This window comes from Prionailurus viverrinus, chromosome B3, assembly GCF_022837055.1.
Source record: "Prionailurus viverrinus isolate Anna chromosome B3, UM_Priviv_1.0, whole genome shotgun sequence".
Lineage (NCBI taxonomy): Eukaryota > Metazoa > Chordata > Mammalia > Carnivora > Felidae > Prionailurus > Prionailurus viverrinus.
The window spans coordinates 138,082,000-138,093,605 of NC_062566.1; the positions used below are offsets into that span (position 1 = coordinate 138,082,000).

General features: G+C 60.0%; 1 protein-coding gene across 4 annotated transcripts in view; it reads left to right on the forward strand.

The window, feature by feature from the left end:
• EVL (Enah/Vasp-like) overlaps nucleotides 1-11,606 on the forward strand; it is a 152,259-nt gene that overhangs the window by 138,533 nt on the left and 2,120 nt on the right. For 3 of the 4 annotated variants that reach the window (XM_047864569.1, XM_047864566.1, XM_047864568.1), the window contains exons 8-13: nucleotides 1,640-1,700; nucleotides 5,740-5,803; nucleotides 7,410-7,476; nucleotides 7,569-7,631; nucleotides 10,835-10,901; nucleotides 11,226-11,283. In XM_047864569.1, coding sequence (XP_047720525.1) covers nucleotides 1,640-1,700; nucleotides 5,740-5,803; nucleotides 7,410-7,476; nucleotides 7,569-7,631; nucleotides 10,835-10,901; nucleotides 11,226-11,283 — 380 coding nt within the window. The remainder of the gene's footprint in view (nucleotides 1-1,639; nucleotides 1,701-5,739; nucleotides 5,804-7,409; nucleotides 7,477-7,568; nucleotides 7,632-10,834; nucleotides 10,902-11,225; nucleotides 11,284-11,606) is intronic. The other variant, XM_047864567.1, reaches the window with a different exon arrangement.

The window sequence follows — 11,606 nt, forward strand, 5'->3', positions numbered from 1 at the left end:
GCTTCACCCCAGAGAGGTGGACGGGCCTTGTATAAAAATAGATGTTGTTCAAAAAGAAAATAGTCCTGCTTCTCTCAAGTCCAAAACCGACGCGTTAATAATAACAGGCCTAGATGGTTCAGACCAAACACAGAGGAAGTTCCTGAGGACAGGAAAAGGCCAATGTCGCCAGGAGCCCGTGAGACGCCCGGACGCTGGCGTGACGGTCGAGGCCCCGCCAAGAACAAGCACGGGTGCACCGCGCCCACAAGGGTTCAGCGAGCCACTCTTTGAAGCCCACCCCGCGGCGGGGGCTGCCTGGAGCCGTAGTGACAGAGCCCCCGCAGGCTGTTGTTTCGATGAAGGTTGGAAGGGAGTTTCTGCCTCCCCTGGGGCCGTGTCTCTCTCCCAGCAGCAGGGTCTCCAAGCAGTGGGGTCCCAGCGATGGGGTCTCCCTCCCTGCAGTGGGGTCCCAGCGGCGAGGTCTCCCTCCCAGTAGCCGGGCTCAGACGGGAAACTCGGCGTGGACAAGAGCTATGTCCTGAGCCCTCCCGGGACTGGCATGCCGGCCCGCTCTTGGCTTCAGAAAATTCAATGCTGGCTCTGGGTGAGGACAGAGTGTCGTGGAACAAAGTGGCAGTGGGCAGCCCAGCAAGGGGGCTGCTGTTGTCCAGGAAGAGGCACTGCAGGCCGGCACTAGGTGTTGGAAGTGAAGACGGGAGGACAGACTTGAGCTACGAGGCACAGGCAGGGTTGGCTCCACTCTGTGAGGAAGAGGTTGGTGGGGGGGGGATCCCCTGGGTTTCCGGGAGGAGAGACGCCCCATGGGCCCATCTCTCGGCTTGACAGCCTCACCTCCCGGGTGCTGAGTGCTGTGGCGGCTTCACACAGTGGGAGATCCCTGACAGCACATCTCTGGGGGCTATCAGGGGTGTGTGTGCAGATCTGGGAGTCAGCCAGGTATAGATGACCACTGAGGCCAAAACGTAGGGGTGGGCTTTAGAGGATATGAGAAGGGGTCCGTGCAGGTGGGGAGTGTGCGGAGCGACCGGAGAGCATCAGCTGGAGCTCTTCAGGGCCCTGCCCTCTCTGGGCAGGGGCAGGCTCACAGTGGTGTTCTGGATCTGAAAGGGGGAGGGGGGCGGCTGCAGGGCTAAGGTCCGAGATAGGAAGAGGTCATGGAAAAAGGTTTCCCACAGGTAGCGGGATTCGGCTACCTAAGCCAGTCAGTCTGAAGACAGAATGCTCCCACAGCCCTGACCTGTGACCGAGGGGCACCTCTCCCTGTCCCACAGGGCCCGGCCTCGAGTGTCCTGGGAGAATGGCTGCCACCCCAGCCCAGCCGAGTCCCCTGGGGAACCTGGACAGGCTGCAAACCAATTTCTTCCACTCCTCAGGTGCCATAAACAGAGATTAGAATGTCCCCCAGACCCTGTTCTCCCTTCCCAGACCAGTTTTGTGTTTAGGGTCATGGGACAAGGACAGAGGCCCGGACGCTCACCTAGGCATTGCCGTGGCTGCTCAAACAATTGCCTCCTTCACACAAAACGGGTCAGATCCCCCCCACAGATTCCTCTGAGGGCCAGGCGGTGTCCAGCAGAGGCATCTGGGTCAGCGTGAAAACAGGAGCTGATGTGTACCCTTCTTCCCCTCATGCTAGGAGAAAAGCAGCCTCCCAAACAGACAAGCCGGCTGATAAAAAGGAAGATGAGAGCCAAACGGTAAGCAGCCCCCAGCTTCCCCACCAGTGTGAGGAGACCAGGCCTTTGGGGCCCTGAGGGGCATGGCTGGTTTGCATGTACATGTGGTAGAAATTTCACCAGGTGGTTCACAGGAGGGACAAGAGAATTGGGGAGGCAGAGGGGACAGAAGAGCCAGGGGAGCATTCATGTCTGTCCCTCCCTCACTCCGGGTGGCAGGGCTTTGCCCTGGTCCTCACAACATCTGAGGTCAGGCAAGAAGCAGGGAAGCAGGAGCTAGCCCGGGAGAGCCACGAGGGGAAAGCTTGGAGCCTGGGAGCTCAGAGGGGCCGTGCAGACGGGGCCTGGCCTCTGCCAGGGATTCGGGGTTCAGGGAGCACGCTCGCGGTAGGCACCGTGTGCTGGGAGACCAGGGCGGTTTTCGTTCTCAAATCATTTCTCAAGTGGTTTTTAAAGACTTCACTTGAGTCCATCAATTCCAGCAGGAGCTGTAGGCGAGCGGGACAGAGGACACAGGGACTCCAGCTGTTGTCCTTAGCAGACCTCCTGGAGCCCAGTCTGGCTGCACAGGTTCCAAGCATCTGCTTCCCCTAGGAGTGGCTAATTCTCTTTCCCCCCCGTTAAGCTTTTCTAACAAAAGTAGGCCCCTGCTGCAGTGGCTGAGCTTAGACCTTAACCATAAGGGCATACAGGTTGCGTCTCAGTAATGGGAGCCAGAAGAAACAACCAGCCAGTGAACTGCCTCGCGCCGCCCGACCCCCGCTTCCATCAGCTGAGGCGAACCTGGGACAGCCCTGGGCTCCAGCCCTGCCAGCCGGCTTCCTCTGACCCCCATGCCTGGGGACGTGCAGTGTGTCAGCCCTTCCAGCTAGCTTCTGCTCGCCTACACTTCTCTGTGTAAACACTGATCCCCCAAAAGATAGCCTCCCAGACCCCAGGCTAAGTAAGGCTCCCCACTACTCGATCTTTAACCCCGCACACACACTTTTGCTTGTTCAGACTCACTCTTTTTTTTTTTTTTTAAATTTTTTTTTTTTTCAACGTTTATTTATTTTTGGGACAGAGAGAGACAGAGCATGAACGGGGGAGGGGCAGAGAGAGAGGGAGACACAGAATCGGAAACAGGCTCCAGGCTCCGAGCCATCAGCCCAGAGCCCGACGCGGGGCTCGAACTCACGGACCGCGAGATCTTGACCTGGCTGAAGTCGGCCGCTTAACCGACTGCGCCACCCAGGCGCCCCAATGTTCAGACTCACTCTTAACCTGTGGCCCAAGCCCCTATGTCGCCTGCCTTGCACGGAGTCTGGAGTCAGCCCCGGTAACTCCCCACGAATTTCTACAACTGCAGAGACCTTTCCGGCCGGGAGCCACAGGGCAGTCATCAGTACCAAAAGCCCGTGTGGCCTTGCTTGGGCATCTGAGTCTTGAGTCGGTCTGTGCTGGACAACTGATGTGCCTCACGGCCCCGTTCAGAACACCCAACCTCCCCAAATCCCCGGCTCCAAGAAGAAGAGTGGGTTCAAATCCCAGGGACTTCTGGGAGAAACCTTCCACCCCCAGTGGGGAGTTCTCATCCTCTGACCCCCACTTTTCTTTCTGGTTTGAATAAGCCTTGGGATCCTGCTGGTTCCCCTTGCTGCAGTCCCACACACGGTCAGCAGGCCCCAGCCCACACACCGGAGCAGGTTCGCAGCGGGCCCTGGCTTTCCTTTTTCAGGATCTTCCAGAGTCTCTTCCCTGCTCCTCAATGTGCACAGACTAGGTTTAGTAACAAATGGAAAGCAAGCAAGCTTCGTTTAAAAGAAGGAAACAGCCCCGAATATGGGGCCGGAGGTGGGGTGGGTGCCCTGCCGCCCACTGGCTCTGAGGACAGGCCCAGGGTCCAGGGCAGGAGGGTGTGAGCCCCCGGCCCCAGCGGGATGGTACCACGTGGTGCTGTGGTGCTCTCCTTCCTAGCTTGGGAAGAAAGGGGAACTTCTCTGTGAAGGGAGCATTTGTTTGAATTATTATTTTTTTTAACGTTTATTTATTTCTGAGACAGAGAGAGACAGAGCATGAGTGGGGGGAGGGGCAGAGGGAGAGGGAGACCCAGAATCCGAAGCAGGCTCCAGGCTCCGAGCCGTCAGCACAGAGCCCGACGCGGGACTCGAAACCACGAACTGTGGGATCATGACCTGAGGCGAAGTCGGACGCTCAACCGACTGAGCCACCCAGGCGCCCCTGTTTGAATTGTTTTTGAAAGCATAACAGGATGGCATTGAACGAAAACTCCTGGTGTCTCATTCTGTTTTAACCTCTGCAGCCTCCATTCTTGCCCACCTCCTTCGGGGCCTGGTGCCCGGGCACACGTGTGGATGCCCACCGTTTCAGTTACTCAGCCCTCCCTTAAATGAGAGGCCCGAGGAGACTCTTGCTGAGACCCAGGGCCCAGCACAGCATTCCGTCTCTGGGCCAGAGGCCCCGGGAGTTTATTCATTCACCCCACAGATACCTGGGGCCTGCTGATGGGTGCCAGGTCTGTTCTCAGTCTGGAGACAAGTGGGTCTCACAGGTTCACGTTGCCCAGGGGCAGATTGCAGTTGGGGGAGGGGGAGGCCTCCCGCTTGGAGCACTGAGCCTGGCATCCTGGTCCCGGCCAAGAGGCCCACACCTCAGATGGACCAGAGGGGAGGGAAGCAGCTGACAGAGAATGTGGCCCAGGCAATCCCACAGGCGGTTCTTGGCTTCGGGTCAGAATTCACTAGTTCAGTCTCGTCAGGGTGGTTGACTCTGCCTGGTCAAAAGCTCCATGTAGCAATCGTGTGTGTGTGTGTGTGTGTGTGTGTGTGTGTGTGTGTGTGTGTTTCTTAACATTTTTATTACCTAACAAATGCCCCTCTCTTAATAGTATAAAATCCTTCCAAAATGTGTGTGATAAGCATCAGCTTTTTTTTTTTAATATTTATTTTTTGGGAGAGGGGAGGGGCAGAGAGAGGGGGACAGAGGATCTGAAGCAGGCTGTGCGCTGACAGGCTGACAGCAGTGAGCCTGACGTGGGGCTGGAACTCGCGAACCGCGAGATCATGACCTGAGCCGAAGTCAGACGCTAAAGCAACTGAGCCACCCAGGCGCTCTGCAAACATCAGCATTTTTGTTGTCGAGTTATTCACCTCCTTTCTTTGCGTTTCACCACGCACATTCCACAGGCAGAGCAGACACGCATTTGCCTGCCTCCGCGGAGCCCTGCCGTGGGCCAGGCACTGCGTGTAGAGATGTGGGCAGAGGCACGGGGAGGCAGCGAGAGGCGGCCCGGCTCCGGCTCCTGCCTGGCTCACCTGTCAAGCCTGCCTCCCCCCACCGGTGGGTGCTTTAGCAGAGGGGCACTGAGGACAGAGCCAGGTTCTAGAGCCCACTTTGACAGCAACACTGATGAACTTGTAGGCTGGTTGGGCAGAGAGAAGGGATTCTCACCGCGTCCTCCTCTCTCGGTGAAAGAGAAGTGAATGGGGTCTCCCACCACCAGGTGTCTGGGGTGAAGGCCGTGCCGTGGGCGGCCCTGACCCTCAACTCCCAGAGCCCGGCCCTGCTGCAACCCACGTGCACGGCCCCGTAAGGCCACCTGACATCCGGTCCTCACGCCGGCCAGTGGAGCAGGGAGCCAGGCCTAGAGAGGGAGTCCCTTCCGTGGTCCTGCCCGGCCACTCCCACGGGCCGCCCAAGGCTGCCAGCGGACAATGGCCCACAAGGAGTCAGCCCTAGGGGCCCGTGGCGGGCTCAGTGACGGCAAGGGCTTGTTGCAGATCACAGAGAAGTCTGCCCGGCTCTGCAGGAGACCGTGTCTCCCTGCAGCCTCCCCCCACCCTGCCTGTCCAGAGGCTGGACCACTTCCCCACCAAGATTAGGGCTTTTCGCTTGTTGCTGATAACAGTCACTGTTCTGCTGATTACAGAAGTAACACGGGCTCCTTAGAAAATGTGGAAAGCCAAGGTTTGCTAGTGACCTGGTCAGAGGCGTCCTGCCCTTGCCCCGACGGGCCTTTCTAAGCAGACCCTGAGGGCACAGCTTCTCTTTTCCGTTTCAGGAAGAGCTGAGCACCTCTCCATCTCCGGGGACCCGAGCAGCCAGCCAGCCGCCCAACTCCTCAGGTAAGGGACGGCGTCCCGCCCCACACCAGGCACGAGGTCTGAGGGCAGGAGGGGGCCGTTCCGGGAAGATGATGCGTCCCGACCGCCTCCCTCCACAGATGAGCAGTGAGGGCTGGTGAGGTGGCACAGTGGGGTCTCCCTGACGTCTTCTGGAAGCCCTGAGCCTCCAGGAGGAGCGGGGGCAGGTGCTGGAGCCACCGCCTGTGCTGACGTCCCGAGGGCATGAGAACCCTCACATGGGGGAGGAGTAGCCGGGGGGGGGGGGGGGGGGGGGGCTGGGGTTCCCGGCCTCGGGCCAGAGCTCTGAAGAGGAACACGCCTGTCACACGCGTGTCTCCCTGCGAAGAGCCCGCCGTGCTAGATGAAACCGTCATCACCCGTGAGCCTCGCTCACTGTGGTGCTGCTAAGAAGTCTGCTGGTGATGGGGTAGGGGAGAAACAGCCCCAAACCCTGCTCAGAAGCCCTGTCGGCACTCGGGGCGCAGGGGTCCACGTAGAAGAGTGCCTTGAGGCTGGAGAGTGGGAAGAAGCCGCTGGGGTTGGTCACTTGGTCGTTCAACAGACCTTTGTTCGGCACCTACTTGAAGCCTGTGCTCTCGAGAGTGGTGGGAGGGGCAGAGAGGAGACAGGCCACCACACCCCAGCAGAGGGAGGCTCTCGCCAGCTGCTGGCTGCCTCGTGGGGGCGTGGCCCTGCCGCCGCACCTGCCTCCGGTCCTGATGCTCTGCCGGCCAGGCTGCCTCCCTGTGACCTCCCCTTCTGAAAAGGTGCCACCGTGGAATCTTGGTGAATGCGTGAACACCACACACCCCAGTGAATGGCTATGTATGCTGTGTCCCAGTTTAGGAGGTGACGTGGTTTGTTCGGGGCCACAGCCTGAGCCTGGATGTGGTCCCAGATCTTGTGCCTGCAGGCCCAGCGTGGGCCCCAGAGCGGGGTTTTGGGGAGAGGCCCCCCCCTCAGACCCTCAGGTGGCTTCCTTGCCACCCCTAGGGAGTTTTCTTCTGCCTCTGCTCATTCTGCAAAGACAGGGAATTCAATTCAGTCCAACAAACCTTTTGAAGTAAACGAAATAGGAATTTAACACCACTTAAGAAAGAAAATGGAAAGAAAAAACAGCTTTCAGGGCCAGAGCGGGAGGGAACCAGCTGGTACCCGGTGGGGCGGGGACGAGCAGTCTCTGGGCTGCCCTGAGGGCAGCCAGGCCACGGGCTTCCTCTGCTCCACTCAGCCCTTTGCCATAGTCGGGGCTTGACTGTAGAGGTCACGGTTAAGAGGCTCTCACTCCAAGAAGAGACCCAGCCATGGTGAGAGGACTCAGAACCAGGCCACAAGTCAGGGTCAGCCAGGTCCAGGGAGTGGGAGCTCCGTCCCGAGGGGGGCGATGCCAGGTGACAGCAGTGCCATCCACAACCCTGCAAGGGCCATCCTGGGCCAAAGAGAGCCTGGGAACAAGGAGCGCGAAGCAGACCTTCCTGCTGGGGCAGCTCTGCGCCCTCAGTGTCCGGGTGGGGGGCCTCCTGCCTGGGGTGGGGGGGGGGGGTTGGTTTGGCCACTGAGAGTCCTCCCAGCTCTGAGGCTCTCCGTCCCCTGTCTGAATCGACAGAGGCTGGCCGGAAGCCCTGGGAGCGGAGCAACTCGGTGGAGAAACCCGTGTCCTCATTACTGTCCAGGTGAGCTGCCCTGGGGAGGCCGAGCTGTGCGTCCGGCGGGGCCGAGGCGGGCGACGGGCCAATTCACACGTGTGTTTCATTCCGTGCCGTAGAACCCCGTCTGTGGCAAAGAGCCCCGAAGCTAAGAGCCCCCTTCAGGCGCAGCCTCACTCTAGGTACCGAACAACCCCGTCCCGTGGACCTCCTCTGTCCGCTGCCCGCGACTAACACCCCCAAACTCCCGTGTCCTGTCACCTAACAGTTTGCTCTGGGAAAGGGTGGCCTGTTCCTCAGACCTGGGGAAGGTAGGCAGGAGGGCCTTCAGGGCTGTGCACACCTGCTCCTTGCTGTCCCCTCGCAGAGCGAGAGGTGGGGCCCTGGGGAGGGCAGTAACGTGGGGCTGGCCTTGAACCCCAGCTCTGGGCTCACTGACTGTGACTTCGGGCCAGGCCGGGCGGCCTCTGCGGGCCTCCACTCCTCCCGCATCCTATAAAGCAGCTGTGCAGACAACAGCCGGACACAGGAAGTGCTCGCTGGCCGTGGCCACATCCCACATTTCGGCTGATCCCGGGACCAGCCGGCACCCTGCCTCCCCTCCCTCCCTCCTCTGCCTACAGCTCTCCCCCGAGAAACACTCACCATTTCCCAAACCAAAAGCTGGTGTGGTAGCAGGATGGAGTATTTGAAACGGAGGTGTCTCCAAAAGTCAGAGGCAAACAGCCACGTGGCCTGAATTTGCAGGTCTCTGGGACCCATATTGAGAAAAGTCCCTGTTGCCCACGACAAACTGAAGGGGACCCGCACTTAGCACAGATACAGGTAGCATCTGAGCCTAAGCGTGCAGAGTAGACAAGGCTATCTGAGAGTGCTCCGGCCGGGCTCTGGAATGGCAGTGACGTTGCCAGTGATCAGGACGAGGTCTCGGAGGTCAGCCAGGTTCGGAGCCGGGGCCCGCAGGTCTCTGCCTGCAAGGAGCCCACGTGCTGTGTGCAGCTGTGAGTTGTGAGACGTGCTCTGCGGAAGACAGTGGGGACAGAGTGCTGTAGCGTGTGGGCGGGGGCAGGCCCCTCAGAGGTGGCATTGGACTTGACCTGGATAAGGAAGAGCCTGCCCTGCAGAGAGCTTGGGGACAGCCTTCCGAGCAGGAGGTAAGTGCCAAGGCCCCGTGACCAACCCGGCAAACTCAAGGACGGAAGCCGGCCAGTGTGGCTAGCAGGTGGTGGAAGGTGGGGAGGGCTGAGGGCAGGGAGCGTAGAGGGGCCAGGAGAGGTCACGTGGCTGGAAGTCTGGGTTCGTTCTGTGTCCCCCGTCCTGGAGCTCTAACGCAGGGAGCCCTGGGGGACCAGTGCTTTCACTCCAGCTATGAAGGGACGGGGGACCCTAGTGGGGCAGGAGCCAAAGGAAGGGTCCTGGGAGGAGGCAAGGCCGCCAGGGCAGCCCGTGCCCCTCAACAGGCAAGGACGCTCCCAAGGGCATTCCCACCGGGAATGGGGCTCTCCACCTCCAAGACCAGTCTGTTCTCTGGTTTCACTGATGGCTCCGAGCAGGGCGTGTGGAGCCCCCCGAGAGAGGGGTCCCTCTCGGGGTGACTGTGGGGGGACTGAGGCCCTGAGAGGTGAAGCAGGCTGCCCAGGGGACCCAGAAAACTGCTGCTAGAACAGACACTTGAACCACAGCATGGACGCTACCCCTCTTCCCCCGTCAGGATCCAAACTTCCTTAGCCTCCTTCAGAGCCACCCCGGCCTCTTTCTCGAGTTCAGCCAGGAGGGACCAGGAACACCTCTTCGTTGTTTTTTTTTTTTAATCCAGGTTTGGGCACTGGACCACTAAACTTTATTTATTCAGTGGTTTGCTTTCCCTGCTTTATTGGGCTACAGCTGGCATCTAATACTGTAGAAGTTTAAGGTGTGCACCGTGGTGATGATGTCTGTACATATATTGGGACATGGTCACCGGGACAAGGTTAGTTAACACAGCCACCACCTCACGGTCTCAAGATCCGCTTTCTTAGCTGCCGTGAAGCAGACGGCACAGTGGCGTTCACCGTGGTCGTCATGCCACAAAGCACATCCCTGAACTCTCTCGTCTGCACCTGGAGGGGTGTGCCCTTTGACCTCCCTCACCCGGCCCCCGGCCCCCGGCAGCCACCGGTCGACTCTGGGTCCACGCGTTTCCCTTTTCAGAGTCCACGTATCAGCGAGATCACATAGCGTCCGTCTCTGCCCTTACGTCACCCCTGTTGTCATACACGGCAGGACTCCCTTCTTGGTGGCTCAGTAGTATTCCGCCGTGTGTGGACACATCTTCTTTACCCATCCGTCTGTCAACAGATCCTTGGCTTGTCCCCACGTCACGGCTCCTGTCAATAATGCCGCGGTGCCCCTGGGGGGCCCGTCTTCGGGACGGCCACCTCCTTCCCTTCAGCTACACACCCAGAAACGGCTCTGGGTTCGTTTTTGAGGGGCCTCTGCGCTGTTTTCCCCAGTGGCTGCCCCACGCTTCGGTTCACGTGCTCGCTGTCCCTGGCACTGACCCCTGCCAGGTCGATGTGTGTCTGCCCACGCTCACCCCGTCGGTCCCCAGAGCCGGCTCGGGCCTCACATTTCCCTGGACCCGCAGGCTCCCACCGCCCTTCTCTTCTCGGGAGATAAGTGGGATCCAGAAGGCGTACCTTCCTCACCACCGCCCCGCTTTAAAAGGCCGAGTGGTCAGATGAGCATTTTCTCCACATTTTCCCAGGGACGGTTCACACGCCACTAGCTAACCTCGGTTCGGCAGCTTTTCAAAGAAGTACGATCCGTGAGACCGAAACCTTTGCCTCCAAAGAGCAAAACCACATCCAAACACATTTCCTGGGGGGAAAGTTACACCCAAGGACCGGTTACCTACAGCAAGGACACCGGTTTGTGTGGAAGTGGATGCCTTTAGGATGAGGGTGTACCGTGTGTTTTTTGGGATTCTGCGTGTATTTAACACCGCTGTTCCTGGTTCTCCCCAAGCTGCGGGTCAGCCGGGAACATAGACCCCTCACCGAGCAGCTTGCCAGTATTTTTTTCCGGAGGTGGTAGCATGTGACCTGTAACTGCCGCATTGCCACCTGCGTGTACGAGCTCCCAAACCAGAAAACAACCCCTTCATTGGGCCCCCAGTGACCCCTGGGTTGGGGAATACGGTCACAGCGTCCATGCGACCCTGTTGAGGTGGACACGGGACATCGGGATCCTTTTAGCAAAGCTTAAGAGTGGCCTGGAGTAAAAGCGTGGTCCCCAGCTGAGCTTGGAGGCCCTGGCACGCCCAGCCTGCCTTCCCCCAGGCGGTCCCGGCGTGGAGGGCGCCCGCCAGGCTCCCCACCTTAACGCACCCTGCCATCCTCTCCAGGATGAAGCCGGTGGGGGGTGTGAATGACGTGGCCCTGGATGCCTTAGATTTGGATCGGATGAAACAGGTGAGTGTGTCCTTTCCTGAGAGGTCGGGAAGGAGCCAGAGGCTGGGCCCCTGCCGGGTGCACGCGGGTAGGCAGGCCCATCGGGGTGGCCAGCAGTGGGGGAAGGGGGTGCCCATGCTCCTGGTCAGAAGAGCATCCCTCTGCCCTTCCGGACATTCCAGCCTGCCCCGGGGCTCCCCGCACCCCCGGGGCCGTCCCTGGTTTCTGCAGCAGGACTGGGGGTGTCCCGTCCCTCAATCACACTCCATCCTTGCCTTGTGGGAACACGGGTGAGGGCCCCTCGGACATGCGGGTCCCTTCACCTGGAGGCTCTGCTCCCAACAGGAGATCCTCGAGGAGGTGGTGCGAGAGCTCCACAAAGTGAAGGAGGAGATCATCGACGGTGAGTAGAGGCCGCGCCCTGGCCATCACCCAGGGTCCTGGAGAAGCGGCAGGGCGGCCGGGCCCGAGGGCTACAAGGCAGCGGAGCTGTGATGGCCCCGCCGGGGAGGCCCGTGGTTCCGTGCCGACGGTCCCGTTCCCCCTCCTGACCCCCACGTCACCCCCACCCTCTGGTCGAGCAAACCGAGGCCCAGACGAGTTAGGTGACTTTGCCTGAGAGATGCACTTCCACGGGGGTCGCCGACTGGGTCAGCGCTCGCCCGGGCTTCCACCCGGCTGAGCTGTGAGCGTGTGGAAGGGGAGAGTGACCGGAGAACGCGTTCC